Consider the following 18,019-nt stretch of genomic DNA (forward strand, 5'->3'; position numbering starts at 1 on the left):
TGAACAACTCTCGTCTTTCTGTTACACTCTGAAAAGAACATTACCTGCCCTGGTCTTCCCCAAACTTGCAGCTCTTTCCTGTCAAAGCAGGCAATTCGCTGGGCTCTGCTTAAGTTTTCTCTCCCTGCTCTGCAGTCTGGAAAACCTTGTAAATACAGTAAGCTTTTTGAACTGATAGGATTTGTTTCCTCAGTCTTGAGGGTCACTGTTACTCGTTACTGACGCCAATTGTCTTGGAAACAGACCCAGCGTTCTCCTTCAACAGCAGTAGAATTTTTTTTTTCTTTCTCAGTAAAGGAACTGCTGAAAGGTACCCCTAAAAGCCATACACAGAAATGTTTTCCTCTGCCGCTTAGTCTGAGGAGAACTGGGCCGCGCGCCGCGGAACAAACTCAAGCCACACCTCCCACAACTTAGCTCAGCCTACGGGTTACGGCGCAGACGTAAAACTGCGCGCCTGCCGCGCTCAGCGAGAACTGCGCCTGCGCCAAACAACGGGGCCCGCCAATGCGTCAATCTTGGCCTGCCAATGAAAGCGCTTAAAGGTCCTTGAATCCCGCCCACTGACCCGACGTCCAATCGTCTGTTCCGGCGCGCAGCCTGCGGTGGATCTAAAGTAGTCCCAGGGTGGAGCTGCAGTGCAGCCCGAAGCGAGATGGGGGCTGCGGAGTCTGAAGTGGAGGCTGCAGCCCGAGAGTAAGTGTCTCCCGCCCGAGGGACTGCGGGGGGGTGGGGGGCGGGTTGCAGATGGGGGCGAGCTGGGAAGGTCCTTGCACACCCTCGAGTAAAATCAGTAATGCCCCCCAACCCATTATAGCTGTTGGGGTTCGGCTCTGCCGTGAAGTGATCGTGACCCCAGACTCCCTGTCTTAGGTTGGCTCTCTCCAGGAGTAAGGCATATGAGAGACTGTTGGTTCCCCACCACGAACGCAGGCTCCCCAGAGATGTGTACTTAAAGGGGAGGGTTACATCCCTGTCAAGCCCCCACATCTCTTCGCAGGTCGACCATCCTAACAGGAGACTTTCCACCCCAGGAGATAACCTGGGAAATCCGTTTAATTTCTGCCACCCTTGTCCCAGCATACACTGTTGCTATGAGTTATTTTATCCCGGTTACCGCTTTCCAATGGACTGCTCCAGCCACCAAGGAAGAACTCTGGAGAGCCTAGACCCAGGGATCCAGCTCCCTGTCCTTAGCTCCTCCTCCAGTATTCTGAGACCTTGCTCCCAGGCTGTGTCTCTGAGCGGGGCGCTGTCCCATCCCCCGTATATTTCTTTGATTTCAGAAACCCAATCGTCTTCTTTCTTGGTTTGCGCTGACTTTCTCTAGCTTCAATGAGTGGGTCTACTATCTAGCTGCGGTGGCGGGCTTCTCATTGCAGTGGCTTCTTCTTGCAGAGCACTGGCTCTAGAGCGAGGGCTTCAGGAGCTGTGGTGCCCGGGCTTAGTTGCTCCGTGGCGCCCGGGCTTAGTTGCTCCGTGGCATGCGGAATCTTACTGGACCAGAGATGACTCTGTAACGTCTACCTTGGCAGGCGTATTCTTTATCACTGAACCACTAGGGAAGTCCCCTCAAAAGGTTTCCAGTCGGTGAAACAGACCCTATTTAAAACCACAGCTCTTTCCCTACGCTTATTATTCTCCCTTGCTTTGCTTATTTTTCCTCACTTATTATTTCACTTATTAGTCTTCCATGCACACACATTCCTGGTCTCAGGTGGCCCTTCAAGCCTGTGTGTAGCTGCTAGTCAGGACAAGACTCAGCATTAATACACATAATCACATATGTGCAATGTACACACAAATTTACTAGAACTAGCACCTCAGGAGTCTGCAGTTTTTCCTGTTTTCTTGCCCCTTCAGGGCCCTGTCCAAGGTAGCAGACATCCTGGAGCCTGTAGGTCTTCAGGAGGAGGCTGAACTGCCTGCCCAGATCCTGGCTGAGTTTGTGATGGTATGTGCAAAATGGAAGCTAGCGTTTCACCAGCCAGGAGCTGCTCCTGGATCCTCTTGTTGAGATACTGGGCAGCATTAATGGTGAGCAGACTGGAAGGTAACCTTTTTGGCCTGTAGTACAAGAAGGTAAGAATGTTCCCTGCTGATACCCTCCTGAACAGGACTCTCGGAAGAAAGACAAGCTCCTCTGCAGCCAGCTTCAAGTAGTAGACTTCCTGCAGAATTTCTTGGTTCAGGAAGGAACTGCCCAGGACCAGAACCCCTTGGCTTCTGAAGACACAAGCCGTGAGTGGACTCAGGGTTCGGATAGGGGCTTCCCTGAGTGAAGAAGAAAGGGGGACATCAGTCAGATCAGCTCTTTGGCTGATGTGATGACTGAAGCTACAGTGCTGCAGGCAAGTGGGCCTGCCTCACTTATTTACTCATTTTTGGTGGCTCTCCACAGGGCAGAAGGCAATTGAAGCCAAAGAGCAATGGAAAGAGCTGAAGGCCACCTATCAAGAGCATGTGGAGGTCATCACAGATTCCCTGACGCAGGCACTGCCCAAGGTGGAGGAGGCCCAAATAAAGCAGGCACAGCTCCAGGAGGCCCTTAAACAGCTCCAGGCCAAGGTGAACCAATGATGAGGGGAGGGAAGGGCAAGCAGAGAAGAGGAAGAAAAGGGTGAATATGCTAGGTTGGACCCACTGGTTATCTTTTAACTTTCAACCATATGACTCGGGTAATCTTCCATTATATATATGTACCACATCTTCTTTATCCATTCATCAGTATTATTCAGCTATTAAAATAATATAATGCCATTTGCATAAGTAAGTCAGACAAAGGCAAATATATGATGACATTTATATGTGGAATCTAAAAAAAGATACAGATGAACTTACTGTAAAACAGAAATAGACTCACAGACTTAGAGAAAGAACTTATGGTTACCAGAGAGGAAAGAGGCTGGGGATAGATTGGGAATTTGACATGGACACACTGCTATATTTAAAATAGATAACCAACAAGGACCTGCTGTAAGAGAAAATTAATTTAAAAAATGAAATGCAACAATAAAAATGCACTCCTCCTCTCCTCATTCCCTTCCTTCGCTTACCTGCAGAAGCAAATGGCCATGGAAAAACTCAGAATAGCCCAGAAGCAGTGGCAGCTGCAACAGGTAGGTCCATTTCCCTAGGAAAATATCTCTTCCCACCACCATGCTAGTGCATGGGCCAAGTCCTCTGCCTAGAAAATTTTCATCCCATTTTCTCCTGTGTGGCATTATATTATGGGACCCATATGGACTTTGATCCTAGCATGACCACTTACCACTGCATGATCTTGAACTGTCACCTTACTTTCTCTGCTTCTGTATCTTCATCTGTGAAATGAAGAAAATAATAGCCTCTATCCTAAAGAGTTGTTAGGACGATTGAGTAATTGGTACAGCAAGTGTGTAAAATAGTTCCTGGCACATAGCAAACTAAATAAGTCTTATCATTCTTTGCACCACTTCCCTCCAGAATGCCTCACCTTGGAACAACTCACTTTGATCCTTCTTTTCTAAGCTCCTGGTCTTGCCTAAAATGAGTGGAGTCCCTCTATTCATCTGTGTATCTGAAACCTCAGCTAGGTCTAAGCTGGAGAGTTGAGAAAATGGCTCCAAGACCTCAGAATCTGAGGAACCATATCTGCATTCTCACTCCTGGTAGGAGAAGCATTTGCAGAATCTGGTGGAGGCTTCGTCAGAAGTGAGGGAGCGTCAGACAGGAGCTCAACAGGAACTTCAGCGACTATATCAGGAAGTCGGAACCCTGAAGCAGCAGGCAGAGCAGGAGCAGGACAAGCTGCAGAAGTGAGGCTGGGAGCGTGGGCTGGAGACCCAGGGTTGTCCAGCAGAAGTTCCCTCTCTTAATACCCACATCTTCCTTCTAGGCACCAGACTTTCCTCCAGCTGCTATACACCCTGCAGGGTAAGCAGCTGTTCAATGAGGCAGAAGCAGAGATACCACAGGAGCTGGATCTTCCTAAGAATAAGCCCCAGCAGGTGACCCAGCCCCAGGAACAGAACACTCAGGACACCATGGGAAGAGAGGTAGGTGTGTCCTCCAACGTGAGTGAGAGATGGAATAGTTGGGCAGGGAAACAGAGGAAAACTGAAAGATAGACCTTACTCACTGCCCATACCTTGTTTTCCCAAGGCTGACAACCCACAGTCTGTTGGAGATGCAGGCTTACCATGGCTTCCTGGCAGACAGCAACATGCAGAAGAATCCTAGAGCAGGTCAGACTCCAACTCAGGACGTGGTTTCCCTGGACTGCAGTATGTCAGGAGGGAGGGTCTCTGGTCTATCTATCTCTGTTTCCGAGCTCCACTATTCATGGAAAGGATGGGATGTGGGAAGGAGCAAGGAGTTTATTTATGGTTGAAGTTTAGTACTTTTTCCCCATGCCCAGCCTACCCTAGACTAGTCTGGCTCTTCTTCCTCTTCTCCAGCCCTCTCACCTCACCCTCATTGCACGATGGACTTAAATTCTTTGAATGTAGTTTGATTTTTGACTACATACCTGGTCAGGGCAGGCTCTGGATTCTGTTTATTAAAAATCCTGGAGCTCTCTCAGCTGCCTGTTTGTCAGCTTATCTTCACATGTTGGTGGGAAGAGCCACACGCAAAGGCCAACAACATGATAGATGCTTGGACAGGTGTGAATGGAGAGAATATAGATTGGGAAGGGGCCCTGGCCTGGGGCATCAGAGGTGGCTTACCCAAATGGATATGCCACAAATATGCTGAGCTTAATTCAGGGAGAAGGTGAATGCTTTATGCAGGTGATTAGATGTGGGAAGCTAACTTTAATTACTGATCCTAATATTTACTGAGTCTCTGATTTGTACCAGGCCCTGATTTGCTATGAACTGAAGCTGCAGAAGTGGACTTAACTGACCAGTCACGGGCCACTTGGTGCATAATGAGAATGAACAAGTCAATAGGATGATTGCAGCATGTGTGACAACAGGGTAGCAAACTGAAACAGTAATAAAGAGCAATAGTGAAAAAGTATAAAGACCACACCCCCCCCAACCCTCTCTATAGTGGGCTGTGATATGTGAGTTAGTATTTCTATTTGTGCTGGTATGTTTGTATTTCTATATTTTTGTTTGTTGCTTTCATCCTCCATTCCTGTATGTGTCATTGAATGTATGAACAGTGGGATCACTACTGTGTTTGAGGAAGTGATTACATCCCTGATTTTCTAAATATGCAGCCTATTCTGTGATGTCCTAATGTTATATTCCTGATACATTTTTTGTGTTCTACTGTTTTCTTTTCCTTGTACCATACTTTCAGATTGTCATTCATCTTCAAATATTTGAATGCTGAAAGACTGGCTTTTGTGATTCTCTGTTGCATGTTTTGTTCTGGTTCATTGATTTGTAGTAGTATGTTGATCATTTTCTGGCTTCTGTTTTTAGGTCAAGAATATGTTTTGATTTTTTTTTTTTGTAAATTTTTTATCAGGTATTAAACTTGTGTATTTGGATCTTTATTTGTTTTCTCAAATAAACATTTAAAGTTATCATTTTCTTCTGGCTTCCTATTAGTATTTTCACAATCATTCAATTCCTAGAATTTTCTATTAAAATTATTTCTTTGATTCTTGAGTTTCTTAGAAAAATAATTTTCAAATTTTTTAGTCTATGTGAGAGGATAATCTTTCTAGGTTTATTCTAATTTGGTCAGAAAATGTCAAATCTATAATAAAAACTTTGAAATTTAGTGAAGGAAGCAGTTGTAGCCTTGAATGTGATTTCTTTAATGTTTCATGTTGATTTTTTAAAAGAATGTCTGTTTTAGAACTGTCATGTGTGATGTTTTCTGTATGTTTATTAGATTATGCTTCTTAGGTTTTTCAGTTTGTATCATCTATATACTTTTTTATTTTCCAAATATCATCTTCTGAGAGAGGTATGTTCAGATTTCCAAATGATAGTGGACTTGTTTATTTCTCTTATAAACATCTGGATAATTTCAACAAAGCTAATCCCTATCATTCTATCTTTATAATTTTAAATTCATAAAATTAAATTTGCTTCAAATATTCTACCCTATTGTGAAAAGAATCTTCCCATTTTAGAATCTTTCTGTCCTTAATAAGCCCCATCCTATCTTATAAAATTACGCAACTTCTTGTATTACAGTTTTTATGTCTCCTCTTTGGGCCAAATACGTGTAAGTTTTGAAATATAAACAATGTGAAATTAAGTCAACTAATTTCATTATTATTGCTAGCACAGTATTTAAATGAACTTTGTGGTACTTTTTGGATAGACTGAGAAATTTAGTGGGTTTTGATACACTTTGCTTTTGAAAGCCCGAATAACCTAAGCATTAAGTCTGAAAGCTATATCAATCAAGGAATCAATATCTTGAGGCCTTTTTAAATTGTCTTTTGGTGGGGACAAGGGTGTAAACTCTTCTATTTATGTTGTTGAATTGAATTTGAGTAACTGTTGACATAGTTATAAAAAATTGTTAATCTTCATGGACCTCTCCATGATGCCATATTCAAATGAATATCTAAAATTTAAGTTGTCAAGTGAACTTTAGCAAACACACCTATGCAAGGTATGCATAATTCATTTCATCATGCATTTTATAGTGATTATACCTACATGATAATTATTTAAGTGAGTTGATTACGTTGTACCTAAAATTGTGTTCTGAGATAGAAAAAAGAAGAAAATATAGAAATGTACTTTCAGAAGATAACAGAACTTTTAGAAATAAAAGATTATCACAAATAAACATAAAAGAAGCACTATATATATATATATATATATGACCTAATGCACAAATTTTGAATGTATTATAAAAAGTCATAGGAAAAACACAAGAGTTGGAATACTCAAAACGGTTTATTTTAATGAAAGAATGAAAGTTTGTTTAAAATATCTTGTAGAATCTCCATGTTATGAAGTTATATTGTAAAAACTTTGGGTCTGATCTTAATAACCAATCATAAACAGCAATCTTATTAATAAAAATACCAGTTTTAACAATAGATATATTAAATTTTCATCCTGTTTATAAAATTAAGTAGACAAGAAGTTATGCTTTATGCATTTCAGGGAAAATACTTCTCTTTAGGGCCTGTCCACAGTCTCCATGTATGTAAGGCTTGGATTAACCTGGCCAGATATTCTAGAAATAAAAAAGGAGTTTGAAATAATTTATTTACTGAAGTTCAGCATTATCTGTGGTTGTTTCATTTGGTCACTCCAGTGATAATACAGTCTCGGGCAAGATATGCTGGTTTCTTTGTTGAACACTACTCTTGATGACTGAAATGCCTAACTGTTTCAGTGTATCATTTTCAACATAAGAAAGATGGGGGAAAGGAAAGATATGATAAATTTGGTTGAGGATTTTAGTCATGAGATATATAACATTGGTGTGTGTAGGGGTGTGTGTGTACTTACATACACATATAAAGCTGGCAGGGTTAATGTAGATTAGCTGGAGGAAGTGAGTGACTGGATGATGGATATTTCACCTCTGTTTTCAGATCCTGTCATTAACCATTTGTTCTATGTAATTTCTCTCTACAGGAACATATATTCTTTGTATCCACAAAAAAACATATATCAGTACCTTCACATTTTAAATGTACTTAGTAAATGTTCATTCGATCATCTTCAGGGAAGATTTCCTGAAAAGCTGCCTTTGAGTTCAATTTCAAATAAATTATCCAGAGATAGATTTCGTCATTTATTGAATGTCAGCTAGGTGCTGAATGTAAGTTCTGAGAATTTAAAAAAAGAAAAATGATAAAGAATCTGAGTTTAAATTTAAAGACAGGAAGGAAAAGAATAATTCTGACGAAAAAAATATGTTTGTCATTGTTAAGGACTAAAAATTAAAATATTTTGACAGCACCAAGAATTGCAATATTTTGACAACACTAAGCAGAAAGTGAAGTCGCTCACTCGTATCTGACTCTGCGAAACAGTAGACTGTAGCCTGCCAGGCTCCTCTGTCCATGGGATTTTCCAGGCAAGAATACTGTGGAGTGGGTAAGCCATTCCCTTCTCCAGGGGATCTTCCTGACCCAAGGATTGAACCCAGGTCTCCTGCACTGCAGGCAGACTCTATCGTCTGAGCCACCAGGAAAGCCCTAAGTAAGCAGAAGGAATATCATAAGTACAGAAAGTGAGAAACTGTCAATTTCAAGAATACGTATGGCCAAGCCAGTGCTTGGAACATAGAATATAAGGGAAGAAATGGGAGTAGTGAGTTAACTGAACCATTTACCTTTACCTTGCTGGCTATGGGAAGTCAATACCTTCACCTGGAAGCCAAAGAAACCTGTTGAAATTTTCTTCCTTAGATAAAAATTTCTCATGTATTTTAATCTATTGCAATAGAACTCTCAGAAAGTAACACTGTTGTTGAGTACATTTATGAATTTAAAGCAGAATATACACTTAGAAAACAGTACAAATGCTTTCATCCTCTTGAGGTAAACATGTCTGCTAAGTTGTTTCAATAACCTCCAACTGTGGGACCACATGACCTGTAGCCCACCAGGCTCCTCTTTCCATGGGATACTCCAGACAAGAATACTGGAATGGGTTGCCATTTTCTCCTCCAGGGAATCTTCCCAACCCAGGGATTGAACCCGTGTCTTTTATGTCTCCTGCATTGGCAGGCAGGTTTTTTATGACTACTGCCACCTCAGTTCAGTTCAGTCACTCAGTCCTGTCCTACTCTTTGCGACCCCATGAATTGCAGCAAGCAGGCCTTCCTGTCCATCACCAACTCCCGGAGTTCACCCAAACTCATGTCCATGGAGTTGCTGATGCCATCTCATCCTCTGTTGTCCCCTCCTGCTCCTGCCCGCAGTCCCTCACAGAATCAGAGTATTTTCCAATGAGTCAACACTTCGCATGAGGTAGCCAAAATATTGGCAGTTCAGCTTTAGCATCAGTCCTTCCAAAGAACACCCAAGACTGATCTCCTTTAGAATGGACTGGTTGGATCTCCTTGCAGTCCAAGGGACTCTCAAAAGTCTTCTCCAACACCACAGTTCAAAAGCATCCATTCTTCGGTGCTCAGCTTTCTTCACAGTCCAACTCTCACATCCATACATGACCACTGGAAAAATCATAGCCTTGACTAGATGGACCTTTGTTGGAAAAATAATGTTTTGAATCTGCTTTTGAATATGCTATCTAGGTTGGCCAACTTTCCTTCCAAGGAGTAAGCGTCTTTTAATTTCATGGCTGCAGTCACCATCTGCAGTGATTTTGGAGCCCCCAAAAATAAAGTCTGAAAATATTTCCACTGTTTTCCCCATCTAATTCCCATGAAGTGATGGGACCAAATGCCAGGATCTTAGCTTTCTGAATGTTGAGCTTTAAGCCACCTTTTTCACTCTCCTCTTTCACTTTCATGACCAGGCTCTTCAGTTCCTCTTCACGTTCCGCCATAAGGGTCGTGTCATCTGCCGGGTTGAGGTTATTGATATTTCTCCCAGCCATCTTGATTCCAGCTTGTGCATCTTCCAGTCCAGCGTTTCTCATGATGGACTCTGCATATAAGTTAAATAAGCAGGTTGACAATATACAGCCTTGACGTTCTCATTTTCCTATTTGGAACCAGTCTGTTGTTCCATGTCCAGTTCTAACTGTTGCTTCCTTACCTGCCATATAAGTTTCTCAAGAGGTAGGTCAGGTGGTCTGGTATGCACATCTTTTTCAGAATTTTCCACAGTTTATTGTGATCCACACAGTCAAAGGCTTTGGCATAGTCAATAAAGCAGAAATAGATGTTTTTCTGGAACTCTCTTGCCTTTTTGATTATTCAGGGAATGTTGGAAATTTGATGTCTGGTTCCTCTGCCATTTCTAAAACCAGCTTGAACATCAGGAAGTTCATGGTTCACATATTTCTGAGGCCTGGCTTGGAGAATTTTGAGCATTACTTTGCTAGAGTGTGAGATGAGTGCAATTGTGTGGTAGTTTGAGCATTCTTTGGCATTGCCTTTTTTTGGGATTGGAATGAAAACTGACCTTTTCCAGTCCTGTGGCCACTGCTGAGTTTTCCAAATTTGCTGTCATATTGAATGAAGCACTTTCACAGCATCATCTTTCAGGATTTGAAATAGCTCCACTGGAATTCCATCACCTCCACTAGCTTTGTTCGTAGTGATGCTTTCTAAGGCCCACTTGACGTCACATTCCAGAATGTGTGGCTCTAGGTGAGTGATCACACCATCGTGATTATCTTGGTCGTGAAGATATTTTTTTGTACAGTTCTTCTGTGTATTCTTGCCACCTCTTGTTAATATGTTCTGCTTCTGTTAGGTGCATACCATTTCTGTCCTTCAGCCCTTCTTTGCATGAAATATTCCCTTGGTATCTCTAATTTTCTTGAAGAGATATCTAGTCTTCCCCATTATGTTGTTTTCTTCTATATTTTGCATTGATTTCTGAGGAAGGCTTTCTTATCTCTCCTTGCTATTCTTTGGAACTCTGCATCTTTCCCTTTCTCCTTTGCATTTTGCTTCTCTTCTTTTCACAGCTATTTGTAAGGCCTCCCCAGACAGTCATTTTCTTTTTTGCATTTTTTTTTCATGGGAATTGTCTTGATCCCTGTCTCCTGTAGAGTGTCACGAACCTCAGTCCATAGTTCATCAGGCACTATCTATCATATCTATTCCCTTAAATCTATTTCTCACTCCCACTGTATAATGATAAGGGATTTGATTTAGGTCATACCTGAATGGTCTAGTGGTTTTCCCTACTTCAATTTAAGTCTGATTTTGCAATAAGGAGTTCATGATCTGAGACAGTCAGCTCCCGGTCTTGTTTTTGCTGATTGTATAGAGCTTCTCTGTCTTTGGCTGCAAAGAATATAATCAATCTGATTTTGGTGTTGACCATCTGGTGATGTCCATGTGTAGAGTCTTCTCTTGTGTTGGAAGAGGGTGTCTGCTATGACCAGTGTGTTCTCTTTACAAAACTCTATTAGCCTTTGCCCTGCTTCATTCTGCATTCCAAGGCCAAATTTGCCTGTTATCTCTGGGGTTTCTTGACTTCCTACTTTTGCATTCCAGTCCTCTATAATGAAAAGGACATCTTTTTTGGGTGTTAGTTCTAAAAGGTCTTGCAGGTCTTCATAGAACCATTCAACTTCAGCTTCTTCAGCATTACTGGTTGGGGCATAGACTTGAATTACTGTGCTATTGAATGGTTTGCCTTGGAAATGAACAGAGATCATTCTGTCATTTTTGAGATTTCATCCAAGTACTGCATTTCAGACTCTTTGGTTGACCACGATGGCTACTCTGTTTCTTCTAAGGGATTCCTGCCCACAGTAGTACGTATAATGGTCATCTGAGTTAAATTCACCCATTCCAGTTCATTTTAGTTCACTGATTCCTAGAATGTTGACGTTCACTCTTGCCATCTCTTGTTTGACCACTTCAAGTTTGCCTTGACGCATGGACCTAACATTCCAGATTCCTATGCAGTATTGCTCTTTACAGCATCGGACCTTGCTTTTATCACGTCACCTCCACAACTGGGTATTGTTTTTGCTTTGCCTCCATCCCTTCATTCTTTCTGGAGTTATTTCTCCACTGATCTCCAGTGGCATATTGGCACCTACCGACCTGAGGAGTTCCTCTTTCAATATCCTATCATTTTGCCTTTTCATACTGATCATGGGGTTCTCAAGGCAAGAATACTGAAGTGGTTTGCCATTCCCTTCTCCAGTGGACCACATTCTGTCAGACCTCTCCATGACCCGTCCGCCTTGGGTGGCCCCTCACAGCATGGCCTAGTTCCATTGAGTTAGCCAAGGCTGTAGTCCGTGTGATTAGATTGACTAGTTTTCTGTAATCATAGTTTGTGTGTCTGCCCTCTGATGCCTTGCAACACCTACCGTCTTACCTCAGTTTCTCTTAACTTGACATGGGGTATCTCTTCATGGCTGCTCCAGCAAGGTGCAGCCGCTGCTCCTTATCTTGGATGAGGAGAGCCATCTCCTTATAAGAGAAGCTCTCTTATCTCAGAGCCGCCCCTCCTGACCTTGAACGTGGAGTTGCTCCTCTTGGCCTTCCTCCCCGTGCGCAGCCACCGCTCCTTGGATATTGGGTTGCTCCGCCTCCCCTGACCTCAGGCGAGGGGTAGCTCCTCTCGGCCACACTCCTGTGCAGTCCGTCGCAGCCGGCGCGCTTCTGCCGCACAGTCCGGAGGCCCTGAACATGTTTGACCATAGCTAATTATTGGGACTTGATACAGTGGCAGCAACTAAAGAGCTGAAATCCGCTTAACCAGTTAGACGATTAAAGCAACATTGGAGTGGCAGCAGAATGGAATTTCTGTTTTAGACTGTTGCTACTTAAATAAATATAATAACAGCCATCGTAATTATCAGTTATTGCGTATTATACCCACTAAAATAATCCCTAAAGTAGTTTAGTGATACTGGTATTCCTGGATGATGACAGCAATCCACACAAATACATGCCAACTAGAAACTAATGAACCACCTGTCCCAGAGCTCAGTGCTTTTCGGTATATTAGTCACTGAAGGTTGACTATTTCAGAGCATCAGAAAACATTTTCAGCAATGAAATGTCACTTCTTGTGCCTGAGTCTTATTCTACTTGCCATGATTTTAGGTATAACAATTGAAGATAAGTGGTGGAAAAAACCTACTATAAAATATTTATATTAAAGAACAATGACCTACTTTGCATCAATGAAAACATGAATATGGTTTTTAAACAGTACCATATGAATGCTTAATAATGTTTCAACAATTATGTTGAACAATATTTAGATGTTACTGCAATATAAAGAAAAGAGAAGATTCCCATTAGGTGCCTATATCACTCTTGGCACTCAAAACAGACTGTTAATCTTTTAGAAAAGCATAAGACAAATCTTATTTGGTTGAAAAAAAGTTTGGTATCATTACAGATTTTATTTCTTACTTTTCCATCCTATCTCTGCCCTTATATCAGAAATTTTCAGGAACTAATTCAGTAACTAAATTTAACTCTTGGTGTATGGTGGGGCTGGTGATCTTGGGAAGTAGAAGTAGTTATTGAAAAAATTTTTATTCTTACAACAGTGAAAAGGAAGGGCTAGCACATTCTCAGTTAATTCTAAAACAGTACATATTTTTTGTAGGAGAGAAACTAAAACTGGGATTTCATGTCCCTGAAGGCAAAACTTTGTTTCATATCTAAGATGATTTTTTGGGGGGAGGTATTAACACAATGTTATTGGCATGTCATGATAGCTTGTAATTTAACAATCACATTGTCCAGCTCAAGCAGGTGGCACAGCCTGGCAGATTGGTGATGGGGATTGATTTATAAGACTCACAGTTTCTTGAAAATGTCTTGCCTGTTCTTTTTATAAAATTTTGTTTATGTGTTTGTATGCATGTACCTAATCATATTCGTATAATGTGTGCTATTTTATATTTTTACCCAAGTGGTTGATTATATATAGATTTAAGATTGTACTAACTCATAATGTTTTCTATTCCATGTCCAATCAACAAACATTTTTGAGTACCTATGTGCCAGGTAATATTCTGTTTCTATTATTAAAGTATATTTCTGTAAAACATTGCATAAATTTAAGATGTAAGACATGTTAATTGGATAGGTTTATACAGTGTAATGTGATTGTCATTTTAGTAATTTGTACTTATATCATGTTACATAATCATTTATTTTTAGTGGTTAGAATAAGTTCTAGTCTCTTAGCAAATGTGATGATTGTAATATTGATAAAATATTGTTGTCTATATTCTTATATTCCTTAGCTCTCTAGGCCTTGTTTACTACTTGTTAAAAGTCTTTACCCTTTAAACCGGGTACAAGCTACTTCTCTACCTGCCACATCACCTGGAAAACACTATTCTTCTCTTTTTACCAGTTCAGCTTTTTAGATTCCACATGTAAGTGATATTGTGTAATATTGGTTTTCACAGTCTGAATTATATTGCTTTGACATAATGTCCTCAGGGTTCATTCATGTTGCAAATGACAGGGTGTCCGTCTTTTTCACTGTTGAATAATACTCAATTGTGTGTGTGCGTGTGTGTGTGTGTGTGTGTGTGTGTGTGTGTAACATCTTCTTTATCCATTCATCCACTAATGGGCACTAAGATTGTTTCCATATTTTGGCTGTTATGAATAATACTGCAAAAGATATGGGAGTGCATATGTTCCTTAAATATCCTTTAATATTAAATAAATGAATTTAATATTCATTTCCTGGGGGAATATGCCCAGAATTTATATTCCTGAATCACATGGTAGATCTATTTTTAGCTTTGTGAGGAACCTCCATGTTATTTCATGTATTGGCTGAACCAATTTATATTCCACCAACAGTGTATAAGTATTCTTTTCTCCACATCCTCATCAACTCTTGTCTTTTGTGATTACAGCCATTCTAATAGTTGTGAGGTGATATCTCATTATGATTTTAATTTGCATATTCCTGATTATTGGTGATGTTGAGCGTCTTTCACGTACCTGTTGGCCATATTAGGAGAAACGTCTGTTTAACTTTTCTGCCCATTTTTAAACACACTGAGTTTTTCTTTTTTGTTTAATTGAATTTTTAAAATTTATTTCTGATATTCACTCATCAGATATGTGGTTTGCTGAAATTTTCTCCCATTCTGTAGGTTGCCTTTTCATTTTGTTATTTCTTTTTTCCCCCAATATGGAAGCCTTTAAGTTTGATGTAGTCCTGTTTGTTGATTTTTGCTTTTGTTGTCTGTGTATTTAGTGCCACATATATATATATGCTCAGTCGCTCAGTCATGTCCAATTCTGCAACCCCATGGGCTGTGATCCACCAGGCCCCTCTGTGGGATTTTCCAGTCAAGAATACTGGGGTGGGTTGCCGTTTCCTTCTCCAGGGGATCTTCCCAAACCAGGGATCAAATCTGGGGCTCATGCATTGCAGGCAGATACTATTGGTGCCATAACCAAAAAATCATTGCCAAGCTCAGTATTAAGCTTCTCCCATACATTTTCACTGCAGATGGTGGTTGCAGCCATAAAATTAAAAGATGCTTATTCCTTGGAAGGAAAGTTATGACCAACCTAGATAGCATATTCAAAAGCAGAGACATTACTTTGCCAACAAGGTCCGTCTAGTCAAGGCTATAGTTTTTCCAGTAGTCATGTATGGATGTGAGAGTTGGACTATGAAAAAAGCTGAGTGCCGAAGAACTGATGCTTTTGAACTGTGGTGTTGGAGAAGACTCTTGAGAGTCCCTTGGACTGCAAGGAGATCCAACCAGTCCATTCTAAAGGAGATTGGTCCTGGGTGTTCTTTGGAAGAACTGATGCTAAAGCTGAAACTCCAATACTTTGGCCACCTGATGTGAAGAGTTGACTCATTGGAAAAGACTCTGATGCTGGGAGGGATTGGGGGCAGGAGGAGAAGGGGACGACAGAGGATAAGATGGCTGGATGGCATCAGCGACTCAATGGACATGAGTTTGGGTGCACTCTGGGAGTTGGTGATGGACAGGGAGGCCTGGCGTGCTGCAATTCATGGGGTTGCAGAGTCGGACACGACTGAGCAACTGAACTGAACTGAACTAATAACAGTTTCTTCTAGTTTTTGAATTATTTTTTGTAAATATTATAACATAGGGATCCAGTTTCATTATTCTGCATGTGTTTATCCAGTTTTCCCAACACCATGTTTTTTTTTTTTTTTTTGGTTGAAGAGATTATCTTTTCCCCATTAGATGTTTTGGCTCTCTTGTCAAATATTAGGTAACCTTTTTATTATGGTGCTTAATTCTGTGCTTTTTATTCTGTTCAGTTGGTCTATGTGTGTCTGCTTTTATACCAGTGGCTGATAGTTTGAAATAAAGAAAGGTGATACCTCCAGCTTTTTTCTTCTACCTCAGGATTATTTTGGTTATTTAGAGTCCTTTGTTCTGTACAAATTTTAGAATTGTTTTCTTTTATCCCAGTGAAGTACACCATTAAAATTTCTTTCTTTTTGACTTTGATTTTATATAACAATTTACATACGTATTGAAATCTGAGAACATATTTCTCTTAATTTGATCACATGATTTCATTTTGAAATTTTGATGGGAGTACTGTGTTCAATTTATAGACAGATATTTTAACAGTATTAATTCCTCTGATTCCATAAACAGTGTCTTCCCTTTGTGTTTTCTTCAGACAATCCATTTTATATTAAAAGCATCTTATCTTCACTTCCCTATAATGGCTCCACCCTTTTACTCCTCACCTTTTAGGTTTTGCGTTTGTTTGATGTATAACTAAAATATAGTCCCAGGTGTACAGCATAAAGATTGCAAATTGATCACTACAATAAACCTAGTTAACCTCTGTCACCATACAAAGATACAAAAATTTTTTCTTCTCTTTTGCTATAAGGACTTTTAAGTAATACCTATTTTCTTAGCAACTTTAAAATATGTGTTGTACTATTAACTATATTGAATGGTTTGCCTTGGAAACAAACAGAGATCATTCTGTCGTTTTTGAGATTGTATCCAAGTACTGCATTTCAGACTTTTGTTGACCATGATGGCTGCTCTATTTCTTCTGAGGGATTCCTGCCCGCAGTAGTAGATATAATGGACATCTGAGTTAAATTCACCCATTCCAGTTCATTTTAGTTCGCTGGTTCCTAGAATGTCGACGTTCATTCTTGCCATCTCCTGTTTGACCACTTCCAATTTGCCTTGATTCATGGACCTTACATTCCAGGTTTCTATGCAATATTGCTCTTTACAGCATCTGACCTTGCTTTTATCACCAGTCACATCCACAGCTGGGTATTCTTTTTGTTTTGGCTCCATGCCTTCATTCTTTCTGGAGTTATTTCTCCACTGATCTCCAGTAGCATATTGGGCACCTATTGACCTGTGGAGTTCCTCTTTCAGTATCCTATCATTTTGCCTTTTCATACTGATCATGGGGTTCTCAAGGCAAGAATACTGAAGTGATTTGCCATTCCCTTCTCCAGTGGACCACATTCTGTCAGACCTCTCCACCATGACCTGCCCGTCTTGGGTTGCCCCACAGGCATGGCTTAGTTTCATTGAGTTAGACAAGGCTGTGGTCCTAATGTGATTCAATTGACTAGTTTTCCATGGGTATGGTTGCAGCGTGTCTGCCCTCTGATGCCCTCTTGAAACACCTGCCATCTTACTTGGGTTTCTGTTACCTTGGGCATGGGATATCTCCTCATGGCTGCTCCAGCAAAGCACAGCCACTGCTCCTTACCTTGGATGAGGGGTATCTCCTCACTGCCGCCCTTGCTGACCTTCAACGTGGGATAGCTGCTCTAGGCCCTCCTGCGCCCGCGCAGCCATAGAGGACTGGAATGCAAAAGAAGGAAGTCAAGAAACATCTGGAGTAACAGGCAAATTTGGCCTTGGAATGTGGAATGAAGCAGGGCAAAGACTAATAGAGTTTTGGGAAGAAAATGCGCTGGTCATAGCAAACACCTTCTTCCAACAAGACAAGAGAAGACTCTACACATGGACATCACCAGATGGTCAACACTGAAATCAGATTGATTGTATTCTTTGTAGCCAAAGATGGAGAAGCTCTATACAGTCTACAAAAACAAGACCAGGAGATGACTGTGGCTCAGATCATGAACTCCTTATTACCAAGTTCAGACTCAAATTGAAGAAAGTAGGGAAAACCGCTAGACCATTCAGGAATGACCTCAATCAAATCCATTATGATTATCCAGTAGAAGTAAGGTATAGATTTAAGGGCCTAGATCTGATAGATAGACTGTCTGGTGTACTGAGGATCGTGACATTGTACAGGAGACAGGAATCAAGACCATCCCCATGGAAAAGAAATGCAAAAAAGCAAAATGGCTGTTTGGGGAGGCCTTACTAATAGCTGTGAAAAGAAGAGAAGCAAAAAGCCAAGTAGAAAAGGAAAGATACAAGCATCTGAATGCAGAGTTCCAAAGAATAGCAAGAAGAAATAAGAAAGCCTTCTTCAGTGATCAGTG

General features: G+C 40.8%; 1 protein-coding gene across 1 annotated transcript; it reads left to right on the forward strand.

The window, feature by feature from the left end:
- The first annotated feature begins 631 nt into the window (after positions 1-631).
- Positions 632-5,365, forward strand: ZWINT (ZW10 interacting kinetochore protein). The gene is made up of 9 exons (XM_052661053.1): positions 632-696; positions 1,864-1,954; positions 2,118-2,241; positions 2,402-2,568; positions 3,063-3,119; positions 3,655-3,797; positions 3,878-4,037; positions 4,144-4,226; positions 4,842-5,365. The coding sequence occupies exons 1-8, from the start codon at positions 656-658 to the stop codon at positions 4,219-4,221; spliced, it is 861 nt and encodes a 286-aa protein (XP_052517013.1). The 5' UTR covers positions 632-655; the 3' UTR covers positions 4,222-4,226; positions 4,842-5,365.
- Positions 5,366-18,019: the final 12,654 nt, after the last annotated feature.

Source organism: Budorcas taxicolor, chromosome 23 (assembly GCF_023091745.1).
Source record: "Budorcas taxicolor isolate Tak-1 chromosome 23, Takin1.1, whole genome shotgun sequence".
NCBI lineage: Eukaryota > Metazoa > Chordata > Mammalia > Artiodactyla > Bovidae > Budorcas > Budorcas taxicolor.

Bases quoted from the DNA above. Each gene is read 5' to 3' on its own strand.
- ZWINT (XM_052661053.1), top strand. From the start codon at position 656: ATGGGGGCTGCGGAGTCTGAAGTGGAGGCTGCAGCCCGAGA. The intron at 2,569-3,062 runs GTGAACCAATGA...GCTTACCTGCAG, and splicing joins TTAAACAGCTCCAGGCCAAG to AAGCAAATGGCCATGGAAAA. The intron at 4,038-4,143 runs GTAGGTGTGTCC...TGTTTTCCCAAG, and splicing joins AGGACACCATGGGAAGAGAG to GCTGACAACCCACAGTCTGT.